General features: G+C 38.7%; 2 protein-coding genes and 1 non-coding gene across 3 annotated transcripts in view; 1 reads left to right on the forward strand and 2 right to left on the reverse strand.

Moving 5' to 3' along the window:
• Positions 1-17,442, reverse strand: part of LOC108735071 (ski oncogene-like) — a 68,669-nt gene extending 51,227 nt beyond the window's left edge. The window contains exon 1 of the mRNA XM_025981334.1: positions 15,579-17,442. Coding sequence (XP_025837119.1) covers positions 15,579-16,448 — 870 coding nt within the window. The 5' untranslated portion in view covers positions 16,449-17,442. The remainder of the gene's footprint in view (positions 1-15,578) is intronic.
• Positions 17,443-18,471: 1,029 nt separating this feature from the next.
• Trnaf-gaa lies at positions 18,472-18,544 on the reverse strand. The gene has a single exon. It is a non-coding gene; the product is annotated as a tRNA-Phe (tRNA).
• A 235-nt stretch (positions 18,545-18,779) lies between these two features.
• On the forward strand, positions 18,780-19,453 carry LOC108735122 (60S ribosomal protein L17-like). Its single transcript, XM_018466958.2, has 2 exons — positions 18,780-19,087; positions 19,180-19,453. The coding sequence occupies exons 1-2, from the start codon at positions 18,839-18,841 to the stop codon at positions 19,402-19,404; spliced, it is 474 nt and encodes a 157-aa protein (XP_018322460.1). The 5' UTR covers positions 18,780-18,838; the 3' UTR covers positions 19,405-19,453.
• Positions 19,454-20,360: the final 907 nt, after the last annotated feature.

Consider the following 20,360-nt stretch of genomic DNA (forward strand, 5'->3'; position numbering starts at 1 on the left):
TTCAAACTGTCTATCGAAATAATTAGATAGTCATGCTGGTTCATGATTCCAAGTCATTACAAGATCACCTATCCTGACAGAGACCATAAAGCCATACTAATAAATTGGTTTTCTAGTTGAATGTCGCTTTTTCTTCAATTATTATTGAAGACTACACTTTCAATAAAACAGACATACGAAACAAATTTTATGGTAAATATTTGGCGTTCAATGTTATCCCACGTCCCGTGTTCCTGTTGCGCTATCTTGAATCACGGATTTTGCTGGCAAGTGTAGGTATTAAAAAAGCAATCTCACCTTCTCTTTCTCTCTTGACGAAAACAACAAGACAGACACTAATTCACTTTATAAATCTGTTATCGCCTGGGTACTTTTAAGAGACAATAAATAATTTCGAAGCAACCATAATAATAATAAAATCAATGACATTCGGTGCGAATCCCGAGGCGCCAAAATTCTTCATATTAAAATATAAGCAGTCGTTTGGCTATTTATATAACAGAAATCTCAGAAATAGATTTTATCGCAAAAACCTACACAGTTTTTTTGTTCGTAATAATATGCACTTAGGTAAAGCGACAATTCAAAAATGAACCTGAATCCTGAAATGGTAAAACTGAAGAGATTCGACCAACAAAAGGTTAACACATGAAAGAAAGAAACAAGCGGTGGAACCACCATGGTCATTATAGCGATAGTATTAAAATGACCAACAACGCAATAGGCCACTTTCTAGGCTAAAATATTTTAATGTTTCTGCAAATTTGTATCTTGCATTCGATAATATTGCTAGGCCAGCACAGTAGCACAGCTGCTAGATTCGCAGCTCTGTGTGTTCATTGGTTACAAAACCCGAAGACAACTTTAAAGTATTCGGCTGGAGAGACGCCAACGTCAATTTGGCAAATGGTTTGTGTACATTTCTAGGAGGATCCCTATTTTAAAGTTAAAGAGGGTAAGCACGACTCAATTTTTCTCGGGACGATGCCAAAACGGCGTGTTTCCAAACTGCGTATAAGTACCTTCACGTTTACGAACCAAAAACAACACAAAACAAAAACAATCATATCGTCATCTTGTGTACACAAGTTTATAAAATAGCAGTTAATTGAAAAACTAGTGGTAAAAACGGTAGCTTTTGAATTACTAGGATGTACACTTATCAACGAGTATGACACAGTAATGGGTGCAAAACATAGACGGTGGGCGAGGCGGAAAAGAAAAGGTTTAGAAGCTTTCGAAAAGTGTTGCTACAAACGAATAATGAGGATACTGTGGATAGAGAAGGTTAGAAAAATTAGAAAAACAGAAGACTCTATGGAAGTAAATAAGAAATAAGGGATATAGGTTGGTAGGATACCTTCTCAGCCATGAAGGGCTAGTTAGAGATATGATAAAGTGGAAAGAGGAGTTGAGAGAAGCAGAGGTAGACCTAGATTAGATTACTGTTCACAAATAGTTAAGGATGTCGGATGTTCAAGGTTTAGCTGAGGATAGGAGTGGAATAAGAGTGGAGGAGCATGTCCGTCCAGTTTTAGGACCGACGACCTTATGGTGATGAGTAACTAGGTGCATTTAATGCGTCTAAATCTACGGTTTTATGCTTGCTAATGAGTGTAGACTGGAACAGTTCAGGTTTCCGAAGCAAGAGGAAGAACTGTCTCGTGCGACTCAGTTGCCCGTGTGCAGAGTGATAACTTCTCAGCTAAAAGAGCTTAAAAAGGTCGTTTAAAAAAAGCCCACCCTGTATTACAATTCGCTTATACGTTTACCTGGTAGCTTTTGAAAACAGCATTGCTATTATTCGAATTGGCTGCGACATTAACAGATTAAGATGATGAGCTCGTACTTTGAAACAATCGACTCAGCAATAAAATGTGAATGATATCGTCCGTCGTTTCTGTGACTGCGTTACATTTCATCAACAAAACAAATACTGTTTTTTAACTTACTATGATAGCAGTACAGCAAAAGACTACTCATATTGTACATGTTATTTCAGTGTTGGGTATTTCTAAAAGAATTTCAACCTTATTAATTATTTACATTATCGATTTGCGAAATGATAGACATTAAATATTAATTAAGAATTACTTTTCATTCATAGTTTGTTTGATGATATCGTACAATTGCAAAATGACATGTGGCAACATAAGCGATATTTATAAATTATTTAAGCTGACAAAACGAAACTATTTTAAATGTTAAAAGAGCCTTAGGTCAGCTATCGATAATGCAGAGTGCACCTCATTACTGAAAACCGATGACTAATTTAAATTTTAATGGCAGCGTGAATAATTAATAAGGGAACGAATTTCGAGATATTGTATCTACACGCGCTCGCTTTCCACATCACTGATATGCGATACAATGTTTCTCCGATCTTTCCATAAATTTAAATATGTAATTTATCGGGAAATATAATATACAACAGCTCAACAGCGCATAGGCTACAACCAATAAATTAAATCCAATCTCATTTTTTCGGAGAGACAAACAAAAAAATATAAAACTGTAGAGTATTTTCGGTTAGAAACGATCAGAGAATGCATGCAATTCTGTCAGTTTCTATTTGTATTCGAAGACGGTTTTCAACAGCTGGTAAGATAATCGTTTTACGTAGATTCGTTAATCGACTGCATACAAATTGGCCAAGAATCAGGGCTACATTTTGTGCCAGGATTCGTTTCCTGGTTCGATTTTTCACGAAAAATAGAAGGAAGCATCTGCATTTATCTTTCTGAATAGGTACACCGTTATAGCCATTCGACAAACCACAGAGTTGGCACACGCCGATGACACTTGACACACACAGTTGCTTGTACACTTAAGATTAGCAATATGACGTATTTTAGAAAATTATCATCTTTTAAAACGTCCTATCCAATATTGAAACAAAAAGATCACCAGATCGTGTTTTAGACACTTCATTAAGTTTGCTTAAGATCTCGCATATCATGCCGCAATTAAAAAATGGCTCTAATCAATTTCAAGGATATTAGATATTGAGAAGACCATACAAGTCTTACGATCAAAGTTGGAAAATGACCATGGTCAGTTTTAAGGACAATATAAGGAAAACAGTCGTAACAAATACACACTTTATAAATATGTGATTATTTAGAGAATTCTGGATTTCCAAAGTTCATCCAAAATCTTGTACATAGCTAACCATGGAAGTTCAACTATAATTCACAGAAAACTATAAAAGTGAATGCAGTAAAATGGACGAGATTCCAATTCTTGAAGACCGCTTCTGATTCCTCAAAGGCTGTTTACTAACTACAGGTACCTCCAATCAGCTATCCCGATGGCAATAACTATATTTGAACAAAGCGGTGAGTTTCATGTGCCAGGTTTTTAATGACGGCATGACAGCAAACGCTACTTTGGAAAAACAAAAGAGAACCCTAACAATGAGGCCTCTCACCGTCAACAAAAGACGTACAACAAACGCGTGATATTTTTATGACCCGTACGAGGCGTCTTTCGTTTCGGGAACTATACTCGATGCAATGAAGGAAAAGAATAAATAACTAAGTCCATCGACGATGGAAGAGACGGCTTCTATTACAAAAGGAAGGTCAATAATAAATAAATAATTAATTTCGCTTTCGAGATAAACGTCCGTCTGTCCGTCCGTCCGTTCGTTCGTTCGTCACCGGTGTGTTGATGCGTTTCTTTGTTGGATTAAACGTCAATTATTTTCGCATTAACTGACACCATAACGAAAGACAATGCAACGTCGAACAAACGAACGGCGCGGCAGCACGTTGACAATATTGGCAAGGTGAACAAGCTGAGGCACCAAGCAGTCTTACCAACCATTATACAATACACACACACATCGGAACATACCGGCTATGCGTGTCTGTAACTATTATTATTATTGGTATTATTATTATTACTGTTGTGTGCATGTAAGTTATACGTCTCTCAAGTTATACAGCAAAATACAATAATAACACATCGCTCTGGCAACAACAATCGTTTTCGATTTTCAAGGTCGTTTTATAGTGAACGCAATTACATACATACAAATATACAACAACTAACTGTAGTGTAGCATAAACCCGCGTCGATTTTAGTTCAAGTTTAAATTCAGCAAATGTTGGCATCGGTTCCCGATGACCACTTTGAATTTTTGTCAGAAATAATATGTACTCTGCATACCACATTGTATATTTATAACATGAAATTGGTCACGAAAGTACATCCGTTCCAACATTTTTCTCCTTTCCAAGAATTATATACCGTACATACGAATGACCGAGCTGTCGAGCTCAATACTTCAAACCGGTCGCCAATATTCGCTATCCAAAGTAGTTACGTATAACGCAATCATATCGAGTTCCTCATCACGGAGTATGCACCGATCCCGGATTTCTTCCCAAATCTTTCTAGAATTAGAGGCAGAGGGCAATTTAAACATCGCCATAATGCAGTGATATCAGGTTCCTCACTATGGACTACGCAAGGATCCTTGTTCCACATTATTTGGAGTAGGAAGCAAAGGCAATTATTGCAGTATTCAATGTCCTTATTACCCAGTGATATCGAGTTCCTCACCACGGAGTATGCACCGATCCCGGATTCCTTCTCAAATCTTTCTAGAATGAGAGGCAGAGGGCAATATCAGGTTCCTCACTGCGGACTAGGCAAGGATCCTTGTTCCATATTTTTTGAAGTAGGAGGCAAAGGCAATTATTGCAGTATTCAATGTCCTTATTACCTGGTAATAGTGTGTTCCTCATCACGGGACACGCAAGGATTCTCTTTTCAAATTGTTCTGCAATCGGACTCATTTTCCCCATTATACGGCTGAGGGCATTATTTGAGTACAAAATGTGTACAACTTTAAGGAACAATGATCAAATTACGAGGAACTGTTCATCCGCTGATGAGATCAATGGATGTAGACTTTTATATCTTCAGAATTACTAGTGATATCAGTGTCTGATACTACCCTTCTCCATGATACTGTTTATCGTGGATAATTTCATCATCATCATAAGGTCGTCAGTCCTAAGACTGGTTGGACACGTACCCCAATCTTTCCTTTAAACCATACTCCACTGTTACTTTTCATGAGCAGCGTCGTTTGGACTCCTAATGTCAGCTGTCCAGTTTAAATTGACAGAGTTGGTGTCGTAAAAACGATTTGATGAAAAACCTGGCCATGTAGACCTATGGTTTTCGTCGGTCTCGCAGTTTTCCTGCGGTAAAAGTGACGACCTTGCAAGAGTACCGAAAAACATTTCACACCAAATAAGCCGAACGAAGTGGGCGCTGTGTAATCCATCATGTTATAGTTGGTCTATCAAGAATATATTTTTAACACAGCATACAAAACTGTTGTTGTGGTCATTTGGTGCTAGAACGAGATATATCTTTTTACATTAGCTTTTGCAAGGGTCCACAATAACTGGCGCATTCCACGATAAATATATTTTTCTTCTCGATCTGAGGAAACAAACAAAAATATGCTGATTTGGTCCAAGTGTTCTTGACATGCGACACATGAAATATAATTATCAGGAGCTAGCACGACAGAAATGCATGCAACAGCAAATTTTATCTCGCTTTTTGATAACGTTGCTGTGTATTTGACATTGTCTCGTTTACACACCTGATGTAATCTCATTCAATAAAAAAAAACAGACAAGAAAAACAATGCAAAGTTAGGTCAGTTGAATGCCATCAAGACCTTTTTTCTGTCAGATCCAAGAAAGACCCTCGCACATGTGTTTGCATCTCGGTATCCACAAATAGTAGCCTGACGTCCTAAGTACGCCTTCGATAACGACGCCATGTGCGAACGACGTCCACTCCCTAATTATAAGAAATTTGCAAGTGGGGTAAGAAGGACTCCTAGACGATTAATGACAGCTGAGGTTAATTTATAACCACCAAGTTGAAACTGCTCGTAACTGGCTTGCAACTTGTACGTTCGTGTTTGTAGTACGTATCTACTTATCTTTTTGTCGGGAGGGGAGTAATAACGGCGAATCGTTCGATGCAACCCGTTACAATAACATCAACTAGTACGGCGCGACAACAAGGGAACTATCGGACAACATGTGTTCCGATCCGTTTGGCGAACAAAGGGATGCGTCTCTGGAGAAGTCGCGCCATGTGCTAATTTCGTCTCTCAAAATACCTATGATGCACGCTCTTAAAGTTAAGTTGTTTATAAATAGGAATACGTGACAACACACGCTAACGAAACAAATAATAACTCGGCACACAAGCACAGGTTGTCACTTGTTATGTGCGGATCAAGTTGAAGACCACAACAGTAGTATACCATTACTTTGCAATCCAAAATTAGGCTTGGAAATAGAAACTGATCCAAAGATGACATTTTAATGGACATTTTCTAATACATGAACTGCTAGTCTTAGAGTTCATACTAGTCTTCAGTTTTTATTCGCATGGTTAAGAAATTCCTTGGTTAAGGCATTATCATCATCATCAGGTCAATTCTAAGACTACTCGGACATGCACCTTCAGTCTTGTTCCACTCCTATCCTGAGCTAATCTTCGCATTTCCATAAAACTGGAACAACCCACATCCTTAACTATTTGTGAACAGTAATCTAATCCAGGTCTACCTCTACTTAACTCCTGTTTCTGCCTCTAATATGTCTCTGACTAGCTCTTCATGCCTGAGAAGGTGTCCTTCCAACCTATCTCTCCTATTTCTTATCGACTTCCATAGAGTTCTCAGTTCTCCTATTCTTTCGAAGACCTCCTCATTTCTAACCTTCTCTATCCACGATATCTACATCATTCGCTTGTAACACCACATTTCGAAAGCATTAGGACATTATATCCTACAAATAATTCTTTGGTCTCCTTCCAATATTCGCAGACGGAATATGATACTAGTCTTCAAAACTGAATGGATAGTAATTTTTAAATACCAGTAGACACTAATCTTTAACGTGGAATAAAATTGTTCTATTTTGAGCATTACTGAAAGAGATACATATTAACTTTTCTGATTAGCACCATGATCCGCATTCATTGATCTTCTTTCTCAAAAATGCATCCTGACGTGAATAACAGTAGTATTCGAAATTGAACTTTTATCCACTCTCCTAAGACGTACAACAAACGCGTGATATTTTTATGACCCGTACGAGGCGTCTTTCGTTTCCAGAACTATACTCGATGCAATGAAGGAAAAGAATAAATAACCAAGTCCATCGCCGATGGAAGAGACGGCTTCTATTACAAAAGGAAGGTCAATAATAAATAAATAATTAATTTCGCTTTCGAGATAAACGTCCGTCTGTCCGTCCGTCCGTTCGTTCGTTCGTCACCGGTGTGTTGATGCGTTTCTTTGTTGGGTTAAACGTCAATTATTTTCGCATTAACTGACACCATAACGAAAGACAATGCAACGTCGAACAAACGAACGGCGCGGCAGCACGTTGACAATATTGGCAAGGTGAACAAGCTGAGGCACCAAGCAGTCTTACCAACCATTATACAATACACACACACATCGGAACATACCGGCTATGCGTGTCTGTAACTATTATTATTATTGGTATTATTATTATTACTGTTGTGTGCATGTAAGTTATACGTCTCTCAAGTTATACAGCAAAATACAATAATAACACATCGCTCTGGCAACAACAATCGTTTTCGATTTTCAAGGTCGTTTTATAGTGAACGCAATTACATACATACAAATATACAACAACTAACTGTAGTGTAGCATAAACCCGCGTCGATTTTAGTTCAAGTTTAAATTCAGCAAATGTTGGCATCGGTTCCCGATGACCACTTTGAATTTTTGTCAGAAATAATATGTACTCTGCATACCACATTGTATATTTATAACATGAAATTGGTCACGAAAGTACATCCGTTCCAACATTTTTCTCCTTTCCAAGAATTATATACCGTACATACGAATGACCGAGCTGTCGAGCTCAATACTTCAAACCGGTCGCCAATATTCGCTATCCAAAGTAGTTACGTATAACGCAATCATATCGAGTTCCTCATCACGGAGTATGCACCGATCCCGGATTTCTTCCCAAATCTTTCTAGAATTAGAGGCAGAGGGCAATTTAAACATCGCCATAATGCAGTGATATCAGGTTCCTCACTATGGACTACGCAAGGATCCTTGTTCCACATTATTTGGAGTAGGAAGCAAAGGCAATTATTGCAGTATTCAATGTCCTTATTACCCAGTGATATCGAGTTCCTCACCACGGAGTATGCACCGATCCCGGATTCCTTCTCAAATCTTTCTAGAATGAGAGGCAGAGGGCAATATCAGGTTCCTCACTGCGGACTAGGCAAGGATCCTTGTTCCATATTTTTTGAAGTAGGAGGCAAAGGCAATTATTGCAGTATTCAATGTCCTTATTACCTGGTAATAGTGTGTTCCTCATCACGGGACACGCAAGGATTCTCTTTTCAAATTGTTCTGCAATCGGACTCATTTTCCCCATTATACGGCTGAGGGCATTATTTGAGTACAAAATGTGTACAACTTTAAGGAACAATGATCAAATTACGAGGAACTGTTCATCCGCTGATGAGATCAATGGATGTAGACTTTTATATCTTCAGAATTACTAGTGATATCAGTGTCTGATACTACCCTTCTCCATGATACTGTTTATCGTGGATAATTTCATCATCATCATAAGGTCGTCAGTCCTAAGACTGGTTGGACACGTACCCCAATCTTTCCTTTAAACCATACTCCACTGTTACTTTTCATGAGCAGCGTCGTTTGGACTCCTAATGTCAGCTGTCCAGTTTAAATTGACAGAGTTGGTGTCGTAAAAACGATTTGATGAAAAACCTGGCCATGTAGACCTATGGTTTTCGTCGGTCTCGCAGTTTTCCTGCGGTAAAAGTGACGACCTTGCAAGAGTACCGAAAAACATTTCACACCAAATAAGCCGAACGAAGTGGGCGCTGTGTAATCCATCATGTTATAGTTGGTCTATCAAGAATATATTTTTAACACAGCATACAAAACTGTTGTTGTGGTCATTTGGTGCTAGAACGAGATATATCTTTTTACATTAGCTTTTGCAAGGGTCCACAATAACTGGCGCATTCCACGATAAATATATTTTTCTTCTCGATCTGAGGAAACAAACAAAAATATGCTGATTTGGTCCAAGTGTTCTTGACATGCGACACATGAAATATAATTATCAGGAGCTAGCACGACAGAAATGCATGCAACAGCAAATTTTATCTCGCTTTTTGATAACGTTGCTGTGTATTTGACATTGTCTCGTTTACACACCTGATGTAATCTCATTCAATAAAAAAAAACAGACAAGAAAAACAATGCAAAGTTAGGTCAGTTGAATGCCATCAAGACCTTTTTTCTGTCAGATCCAAGAAAGACCCTCGCACATGTGTTTGCATCTCGGTATCCACAAATAGTAGCCTGACGTCCTAAGTACGCCTTCGATAACGACGCCATGTGCGAACGACGTCCACTCCCTAATTATAAGAAATTTGCAAGTGGGGTAAGAAGGACTCCTAGACGATTAATGACAGCTGAGGTTAATTTATAACCACCAAGTTGAAACTGCTCGTAACTGGCTTGCAACTTGTACGTTCGTGTTTGTAGTACGTATCTACTTATCTTTTTGTCGGGAGGGGAGTAATAACGGCGAATCGTTCGATGCAACCCGTTACAATAACATCAACTAGTACGGCGCGACAACAAGGGAACTATCGGACAACATGTGTTCCGATCCGTTTGGCGAACAAAGGGATGCGTCTCTGGAGAAGTCGCGCCATGTGCTAATTTCGTCTCTCAAAATACCTATGATGCACGCTCTTAAAGTTAAGTTGTTTATAAATAGGAATACGTGACAACACACGCTAACGAAACAAATAATAACTCGGCACACAAGCACAGGTTGTCACTTGTTATGTGCGGATCAAGTTGAAGACCACAACAGTAGTATACCATTACTTTGCAATCCAAAATTAGGCTTGGAAATAGAAACTGATCCAAAGATGACATTTTAATGGACATTTTCTAATACATGAACTGCTAGTCTTAGAGTTCATACTAGTCTTCAGTTTTTATTCGCATGGTTAAGAAATTCCTTGGTTAAGGCATTATCATCATCATCAGGTCAATTCTAAGACTACTCGGACATGCACCTTCAGTCTTGTTCCACTCCTATCCTGAGCTAATCTTCGCATTTCCATAAAACTGGAACAACCCACATCCTTAACTATTTGTGAACAGTAATCTAATCCAGGTCTACCTCTACTTAACTAATGTTTCTGNTATCTATTTCCTTGTGGACATATTTATTTTTTATATTCTATGAGTCAAAATTCATAATTTCATAACGTGTGGAGTATTTTTATTCAATCACGTCGATCTGATAACATCAGCTGCGACCCTGTGACTCTGAAAACTCTTCTAAACTAACTAAATTCTCAAAATCCTTTCATTAAAGTTTCACGCCCTTAGTAGCTTTAAACTGATGATGATGATGTCGTCCATTGATGATTGCATGTGATAAAGTAAGTGTATACCAATATTTGGTTCTTACTCGCCACTAGAGAATATTAGATAAAAAATTCACAATATTTTTACGTACATACGTACAATTAACTTAATATGATATTTAAGGGTACTGTTCCAATAAATTGCAGGGTTCCTATTCTACGGGATACAATCTCGTCCCCATATACAATGGTGTTCTTCGACAATAACCCTTTTGAACGAAACCGAGGTAGTAACCGAGTTACACAAATAAAAAAATAGGCCGTGAATTCTGCTGACTCGTCAATGATAATCAAATTAAGTGTCGCAAACATACATAGACTCGTAACTATGTGTATGTGTATGCAGATCACAAAGCATTATGTAATCATTATAGTGTACATGAATGCATACACATGTGTATACACATCTGTGTAATAACGGTGATGTGTCTAAAGCGTTTTCGCATGTCTGCATAAAATAGACATAGGCGTATTACGGACAGAAAGTACGTTTCTCCAACGCAAAAATTGTGGAGTCAGGATTATGAATTGTCTCATTTCATTCTAATTTGTTAAAATCCAAAGAAATTTTAAGCGGGGATGTCATCATCAATAGATCGTCAGTCCTATGACTATGACGCACCTCCACGCTTCCCTATCCTGAGCTAATCTTCGCATTTCCCCAAAGCTAGAACAACCCACATCCTTAACTATTTGCGAACAGTAATCTAATCTACTCTAAACTGTTGTTTCTGCTTCTAATATGTCTCTACTAGCCCTTCATACCAGAGGTGACCTAACAACCTATCTCGCCTATTTCTTATTGACTTCCATAGTCCTCTGTTCTTCTATTCTTTCTAATACCTCTTCATTTCTAACCTTCCCTATCCACGGTATACACACGGGTATGTAGCGGAAACAAAAACAAAACAGATTAGCTGACGAGTACCAGAAGGCCTGGTACAGTACACTGGAGGGTTCTGGCAATTGAGGCGCCAAACAATCTCGCCACTGTATATAACGGTTTTACCTTCATTGGCAGCGTTATGGATGAAGGTTTATAAATATTTGAGTGAGCAAGAATTTTTCGTACAAACATTAAAAGAGCATCCGTCTGTCGCGGCGTATAGTCAGTCAGGGACCTAAATGAAATGCAAACGTTGAAGAGCCAGGCGCCAGCCGGTCCGGTCATCGTTATTAACTTTCGGGAAATAAAACGACTTAAGTAGGCGCTGTGACACGGAACAGCAAATAAAACAATTATAACAGAGAATGTGAAGGAAACAAAAAACCTTATAATATACTACATGCACAAAACATCTACTTTTAAACAGCACCAGCGCGATCAATCAAGAAAAAATAAATATTTCTACAACAGAAACAAAGAAAACTGTGGAAAAACAGAAAAAAGTTATCATCTGAGGAAGCCACCGTGTGGTCAAATGGACATTGGTACAATAATTTGCATTGTGCTTATTTCATTATTACGAAAGCTTCGTCAATTTAATTTTCAAAGCAAACTGCAGGTCAAAATATTTAGGATGTGACGAAATACCTTCATGAATATACATAAGTGTATTAAATACAGGTGAAGGTGGCAGTTAAACACAAGAGTAACTTTAATGACTAGCACCTGTCGACTTCAGCACAAGTCATATACATATATAAATAAATCTATAACATTTGAGTGTAGATCTGTGTAAATTGCATCTTTCAAAATTGAAAGAAACCTAAGCTTATTCTTAGGTACTCCCTAGTTGACCTACAAACAGTCTATTTACAACCCTTACTACTTAGGCTAAAAATGTTAGATAGATGTATAAGGCGTTTGAAAGTTCATTTATCGACTTATCTATAGTCGAATCGATCGGCTCATAAATATTATTACCATCAATAGAAAACGTTGTGGATTAGGTAGATGGAGGTCAACTTGTTCGATGTCTCTCTGCATTTTTGCATAGAGCAGAGACAACCAACCAGATATTGTGGTGTGCGATACGTATCTGTGTATGTAAATAACGCAATTAATTATTAAACTTGAACATGCCGATTTCAAAGACCTCCGCGAAAGAATTCCAATGCCCCGAGGGTACACAATTCGTTAAGTGGGCGTGTAATTTACTGTTCGTACATGTACCTCTGTAAGATATCTCTACAATCCTTTTTGGTGTATCAGAAACAGGAAGAAGAATAACTCAGGAAGACTGAGTTCCCCATCGTGGCATAAAATTTTAAGCCTTCCAAATTAAATCAAGAATCATTTTCTCTAAGGAACAAGCTACGCAGTCGAATGAAGAGTCTGTATAATGGAACTGCAATTCATATTATAATCAAATCCAAAAACCCTTTTCTCAAGAAGAAGAAACATGCGGCTCACTCGATTCGGAAGTCTACATAGGTACCAGTATTAGAAGCGTTCGAAATGTGAAGTTACAGGCGAATGATGAGGATACCGTGGATAGAGAAGGTTAGAAATGAAGAGGTATTAGAAAGAATAGGAGAACAGAGGACTCTATGGAAGTCAATATGGAATAGGCCAGATAGGTTAGTAGGACAACTTCTCAGGCATGAAGGTCCAGTCAGAGACATGTTACAGGCACAAACGGAAGTTCGGAAGGGTAGAGGTAGACCTAGATTAGATTACTGTTCGCAAATAGTTAAGGATGTGGATTGTTCTAGTTTTAGGGAAATGCGAAGATTAGCTCAGGATAGGAGAGAGTGGAGGTGCGTATCCAACCAGACTGACGATCTTATGATGATGACAGTATGAGAAAAAAATAATAGCCTAGGAATATCGGGGATCTCCATCATGAGCCACGATCAAAATTTTTGATTCTAAGGAATAAAGATGCAGTTTTATAAAAAAAAAATATTGAAGGGACAATCTCATTCTTATTCGTTACTTCTATTACTCATTCAGTCAGGTTCAACGTCGCGTAAACATTTTCCACCGCAGCAATCAGCCTACGTATAGAATTCGAAAAATGCACAGCCTCACATGAAAAACAGAATAAGCGAGCAAATGAGAGAAAGACAAGAGTGTCATTAAAGTAATATCACATTGCATTCCGTATACTGTCGCATCGGACCAATTAAACCATGTACATTGTATTGCTTCTTGCCATTGCCAATTAGATCATTATTACTATTATTAATTCTTTAGCACATATTTTGAATAAATAATAACATCTACTTCTACACAAGCGAACCGCTCTTACGAAAGATCCATGGGCTTCAACTTGAGTTCCATCAACTTTACCTTATCAACATCACCATCATTCTAAAATCCAAACAAAAATTTGATAGAACTCACTGAATCCACAAAGATCTCTTTGCTCAATAAGGCATCATAAGGAGCATTATAGAATCGCCGAAAGTGATGATGCGTCCTAGACAATAGCGCCTTTTGGATTAAAAATCCAAAATCTGTTTTAAATATTGGAGTCATGGTCACCAAAAATCCACTAAACTCTTATCAAGGAATGGAGAAACTACAATTAAATGGACCGATAAAATTACATTAACCAAAATTAAAAGCTGTTGCACTGATTAATTGAAGACGACTCGTTCCCAGCTTTAGAATTCAGAGTCGCGTTCTAATTTTAACTTCAAAGGCGCTGAAATTGATTCCGCACATTTGTAATAAACAAGGATGGACCTTTGAAGAAATTTAATAGTTATTTTATAGCATGTTGCACGGACGAAACAATTGAAAAGAAAGAGGAGCGCGATAAAATGGTTCGGAAACTTTAACGACGCCATTTACGTTAACGATGGGAGTATTATCTAGATAACCTGGAGGGAAGGGTTGACAGGGTCAGGTTATAGTTTAAAGATCAAAAACCCATGTGATGGAGAAATAGATTCATCAAACCAATCAGCAGTCATAACATGAACAAATAAACAATCAACCTGTGGATTTTCTCCAAATAACTTCTAAATTTTCGACTTGTCGCATTAAAAACGTAAAGAAATAATGTTAGCCTTTGCCTGTTTAGTTACGATATTATAAAATTAAATGTCAATGTTATAAAACATGAAGTTATTATGGAATTGAATAGTCATTTCCCTCTAAACGGCGGCGATGTCTAAGACTTCGGTCAAAAAACCAATTGTCCGTCTCTCAATTGAAGGGGTCAAGAAGTTAACAGGCCGAAATGGAGTACGGCCTATTAATAAAGTTACAGTTTTTCGGTTCATACAAACATAATTGTTTGCTAATATAAAACTCCTTAGATATACGATTGTAAGCATGTTTTTCATTTACACTGGCTCCTATAAATACCGCAGATAGCAAAAAAATTAAGATAAGAACCTAAGAAAATAAATCGTCAAGGATTTTGTGTTTTTAGAAATTGGTCAACAATAATTTACGCTTCCTATGCGCATTTGTTCGAAGGGTCGACGTTCATAAGATAAACAGACTGTGCTGTGGTTTCTTGATAAGATGTGGTCAATTGAAGAAAAAACTCAGACAAAGGAGTACTTAGATTATGACAATCTCTTTATAGATTTGTCCCAACCACCTCTTGTGTGTCGTTAACACAAAACAAATTTTAGTTGTTGAAATGAAAAAGATTCGAATTTGTCTTCTTCACAATCGCTAGCACGGCTGACATCATCGTCATCCTATTTATTAGATTAGCAAACTCAATTAGAATGTCTGTCAGTGTCAGTTCAGGCTTTCTTCTTAGGAAAATAAACTATTCTAATATTATACAATGATAGCAAAATTAAAAAACCTTAATCGTAGATATAAATATAAAAATAATTAACTCAACTGAAGCACTATTAACGTGCTCCAGTTTTCAAAGTCTGAACTGATACAAAATCCTAACTTGTGGAATATCTGGTCGTAAAGTTCTTCCTTTAATCAAGATCTGACCCTAACCGAGACGTCGAACGAACGCAATACAAAAACTCATGGTCTCCGGCAAAGCATCTCAGAAAGAACTTCTACAGCCGGATGACTACAGTTATAGGATATCCACGACTGGATATTCCAAAAAATTTTGAAAACGTAGGATTAGTAAACAAGTAAAGTGCAATGGAAACAGGTAGTGACTAACCTGTTTCCTCTTGTTGGAAGGCATGGTCTCTACAACGGGAGTTGGAAAGGCCACCTTGCCCTCATATTGCTCCTGCATGATATCCAGATAGCTTGCGAATCGTTCGTGATCCAGCTGATCCTTGCATATATTGAGGTAATGCCTCCAGTTGGCCGAATCGAATCCCCAATGGACAGTCCTGTTCTCCAGGTTCCTGTGCACATGACACACGAACTGCTGCGGTGAAAAGTATCCCGTGCATTCAAGACACTCGATGCACCTCGCCGCCTTACTCGTGTACAAGTCGGGAACGCAGGTGCCTCGGCATTTGCCAAAACACTCGTGATACACCCGGAACGTGAGGGTGCCCTTCGGGGGACGTACGACACTGGTCGCGTACACTTGACCGTGCAATAGTCCGCTGCAAAGTCTTTCCGCGTCCGTTTTAGTGATCAGGCCGCAACTTGGAGCGGTACTCGGCAGTATTCCCTGATTCTTGAGCACGTTCAACTGTTCAGGTGTACAGCGGGAACAATAGATTTGCAATCGGTCGCACTCCTGATTAATCTGCATCAACGTAAAGTCCCGCAGGACCGAGTTTAAGACCTGAGGAAGACACAAGCGTTTTTCACCGCCTACTACGAAACAGGAAATCGTCTCGCCTTCTAATATTGTCTCGCTACGCTCGCTACTTGTGTCGGCGGAAGACAATATTGGAAACTGTTGGATTTGCAAGGGGGCCGCGACGAATTCTTCTTCCTTTAGATCCGGAGACGGAAGCTCCGATTTTGGTACAATCAGAGCGAGCCCCCCGGGACCCTGAAGACTTTTCGTGGCACTATGTTGGTAGTTTTTTAGTACGCATTTTAAATGGGGTGTCACCTCCTTCATTTTCGTCAATGACGACCACGCGCACGCACTCTTATCCCTGAGGGATCATATAAATATCACGTGTTGTAAAATAACAACCCCTCGTCTTTGTTCGAACATAGATTTTAATTTTCTTTGAGCTTACAAGCGTTTCACTAATTGTAAGAATGTGAAACAACAAACGCAATTAAATATATTGTAAAAATAACAGCGTCCACCACACCATCCAGTCTGTGTGTGCCCGGATAACGTTAAAAAAACCACGGACGAACGTGTATTATTATTTGCAGCAGAAGAGACAGTACCAGATTTCGACTGCGTCTGCTACCGCATGAAGTCTCACGTTTTTGCGGCTGAAAACGAGACACTGTCGCTAAGTGTGTATTATTGTTATCCTCTGTCGTTTAAAGCGACAATGAATATAACAAAAGTATAACATGCATGCTTGTATGAATACCCGGCCGACCTGCTACTTGGACTAACAACGAACAGTGTAATTTATTGGTTGATAGTAATAAACGAATTATGATTTTCGCAGAGCGTAGGTAGAGGTATGTTTAATATTTTTTTTCGCTACGTTCACTTTACGTAACAGCCGAGAACGAGACACACTAAACAACGACCGTCTCCAACCTTTCCCGACCGAACCGTGTCTAGCGCGAGAGAGAGGGATCGTGGTCGTCTGGAAATAATGGTGTGACATCCGCGCACCAATTGTGCGCAGTCGCCGCAACTACACGCTGCTGCTGTTGTTGTCGAACAAAACGCACAACATTTCGCACCATCGGGATTTTCCTTCACGCACTTACATACGAAATGATGGCGGCAACGTCCGATAGCTTTCGCGATAATTATTTTATGTATAATATGGTCCCTTTTTCTGTCGCCTGCACCATGGAACCGCGGGTGCAGATCCGTACACCATACTACGCACGCACGGCCACCTCAGACCCAGCACAGACCGTGGTCGTTGTTGAAAGTCTAGCCTGAGACGCCCCTCGCTCGTCGCGGACCCCGCGACTAACAGCGGTCATGTGACCGACCTTCCCGTCAAAATAGTCGACGTGCCTTGCCCGTCGCGTTGTGGCGGGGCAGCGAGACAGAGAAGGAGATGGAGAATGCAGACTATTGGTGCATCAGGTCCGTACTCAAAAAAGGAACGTTTCTCAAGCGAAAAAAAATAATGCTCCATTCTCATATTTAAAAAAAAACTTTGGGTGTTTCATTCCCACCAGCCAGTATTGCTGGTGGGCGGGCAATCCCTCCGGATTATGCCGGAAGGTAGGGCGGAAGGCCCTCTTTATCCTGCTTTCAGGAATCGTGGGAATGAGTGGGTGGTGGTTCGGGTGAGAAAGATGCGACGGACGAAATGAAGACAGAAGAGAGTGAAAGATTATCTGTGGAATATTACTGCCTCAGCATTTGCCTAAGTGATCCAAGGAAACCACAGAAAAACTTGGACCAAGGCGGACGGACCCGGAATCGAACCGGCGTCCTCCCGAATGCTAAGCAATGGTCTAAACCTCTAGGCCATGCCGCTAGGTCCATTCTCATATAAAATTTCAAGCAGCATATACCACTTTTAGAAACTATCTAATCAACAAATGTTATGAAAAGCAAATGCGGTATAATTGTGATGAAACAGTTTCCAAAAATTATTAGAAAAAAAATTGAAAACGTACAGTCTGGTACAATATATTGTATAAGTGCATTTTACGATAGAAAGGTATCGTTTTGAAAAAACTGATGTTTAATAATATGCTAGTAAATTCGTCCTCAGTACGGTTCTGTTTGACCTGTTCGATGAAGGGAACGCAATTAGGTATCCGACATTGCTAAAGATAAATCGTCAGTTGAGAAAACATCAGAATCAGAATAAAAGTTATGGATGGGAAGTTGCCAACATGATCATAAATTTATTATTGGTTACAGGGTTTGTTTCCCTACACAAACACACATAAAAACCATATTTGATGGTCCCACTCATGGTTTGAAAACTTCCGTAACACTTACTCAGTAATATTTTTAATAAAAAAAGAGATACTGCCGAAACCCGGGATCGAACCAGGGACCTTTAGATCTTCAGTCTAACGCTCTCCCAACTGAGCTATTTCGGCCAATGAAAATATGTTTGAAAATCATCAATTTTTAAAAACGGTATTCATCAGTTCAACTTTATAGTGGATTAAAATTGAATTAATTTAATATTTTTTGTCGATGATTAGTTTACGTTTAGATAATATTTAATAATTTATATACTTCATTCCGGCTTATAAATGAGATATCAGGAATAGTTCGTATGCAACCCACACGACAGCTTTGGTTGCAGGAAAGCATAGTTTAAGCAAAAATTTAAAAACAATTGCGGTTGCTATAACAAATAAAACAAGTTAAATAAGAAACGTTAAAAGATGGGTAAAAGTCGAGGGTATTCCTTAAAAAACATAGATTTACAGAATTATTGCAAAGCAAAAGCTTCCAGTATGCCCGTTCATTTTAAAAATACTGTAGAAGTGGCAAACGTTCTGCGCGGAAAGACCATAAAAAGGGCGAACGCCTATTTAAAAAACGTCATTGCTAAAAAGGAATGTGTTCCTTTTAAGAAGTTTAAGGGTGGTGTGGGACGCTGCGCCCAAGCAAAACAATTTAAAGTAACCCAAGTAAGTGTAAAGTAATCCTTAACGTATACTACACGCAACACAAGAGTGTAATGAGTGATGTATTTAGTAGCTAAATAAGGGTCTTTTTTAAGGGTCGTTGGCCACGAAAATCAGCAAGATTCTTACTAGATCTTCTCAGAAATGCCGTTTCTAATGCCGAATACAAAGGAATGGACACAGACCGTCTGCATATCCTTCATATAAAAGTAAATTCTGCACCCCTAAACCGCAGAAGAACATTTAGGGCTCACGGGCATATTACACCCTACATGAGCCATCAGAGCCATTTGGAAGTTGTACTGGCAGAAAAAGAATAACAATATATTACTTTAAAATGTTTTTGTTACGTAAATTGAATAAATATAACCGCTTTGTGAAGAATTACACAATCAAAAAAGTTCACGGTGGTCAGTTTTCTGTTTATTGGGGGTGTGCTTCGAAATATAACCCAGCATATTGCTTTGTGCTGATGACGTTATGTTCGACGCCATGTTGTACTGGTGTGCCACCATGTTGTACTGGTAAGACAAATGAATGTAGTAGTATAGCAAACGGGAGTGTGTATCCACACTATTTTCAATATGGCGTCAATACTGACTAGTCTGTTCCATAATGATCTGGGATGTTCTAGACTATTCGTGAACATTCCACAACATTCTATAATGTTCCGGAATGCTCCCGAATGTTAGAATCCTCGACGGATCCTGCTTTATATACCCCTACCAATAGGTAGCCCCACTCATATAAAAAAAGACCTCGAACGGACCACAATGTTCCAAAATCTTCCACAACATTCGAGTATGTTCCAGAATAATCTGGGATGTTCCCGAACATTCCACAAACATTCTCGAATGTTCTATAAATTTCTAGAGGGTGAAAATTCCAGCCTTTATATCTACAAAAGCACGCAAGGGAGATAGAGGGTTACCACACCATTCAACTCCCTTGATCGCAGTGCGACTCATTTTTTTATTTTTTAATTAAATATTGATTACAAACGTCGTGGTAAGCGCCATTTAATGTAATGCTATGTGCTCAGTGTCCATAAAAATTGATATTTACTTGATGAACTGAATCCATGGCGTAGACCACCATACCATGGTTCATGAAGTACATATCCTTTTTATGGACTTTGTTGGCCTTGACGCATGGTGTAAAAGGGTGTATTAAATGTTGAAATAATGGAGGAGTACCATTTTCACTGTATGCTCCCATTTTGTTCTCAAAAAATTTTTATTATAAAATGAAAGAAGAAAGAATAAGGGTAAACATA

The sequence above is a fragment of the Agrilus planipennis genome, unplaced genomic scaffold (genome assembly GCF_000699045.2).
Source record: "Agrilus planipennis isolate EAB-ADULT unplaced genomic scaffold, Apla_2.0 scaffold5, whole genome shotgun sequence".
Classification (NCBI taxonomy): domain Eukaryota; kingdom Metazoa; phylum Arthropoda; class Insecta; order Coleoptera; family Buprestidae; genus Agrilus; species Agrilus planipennis.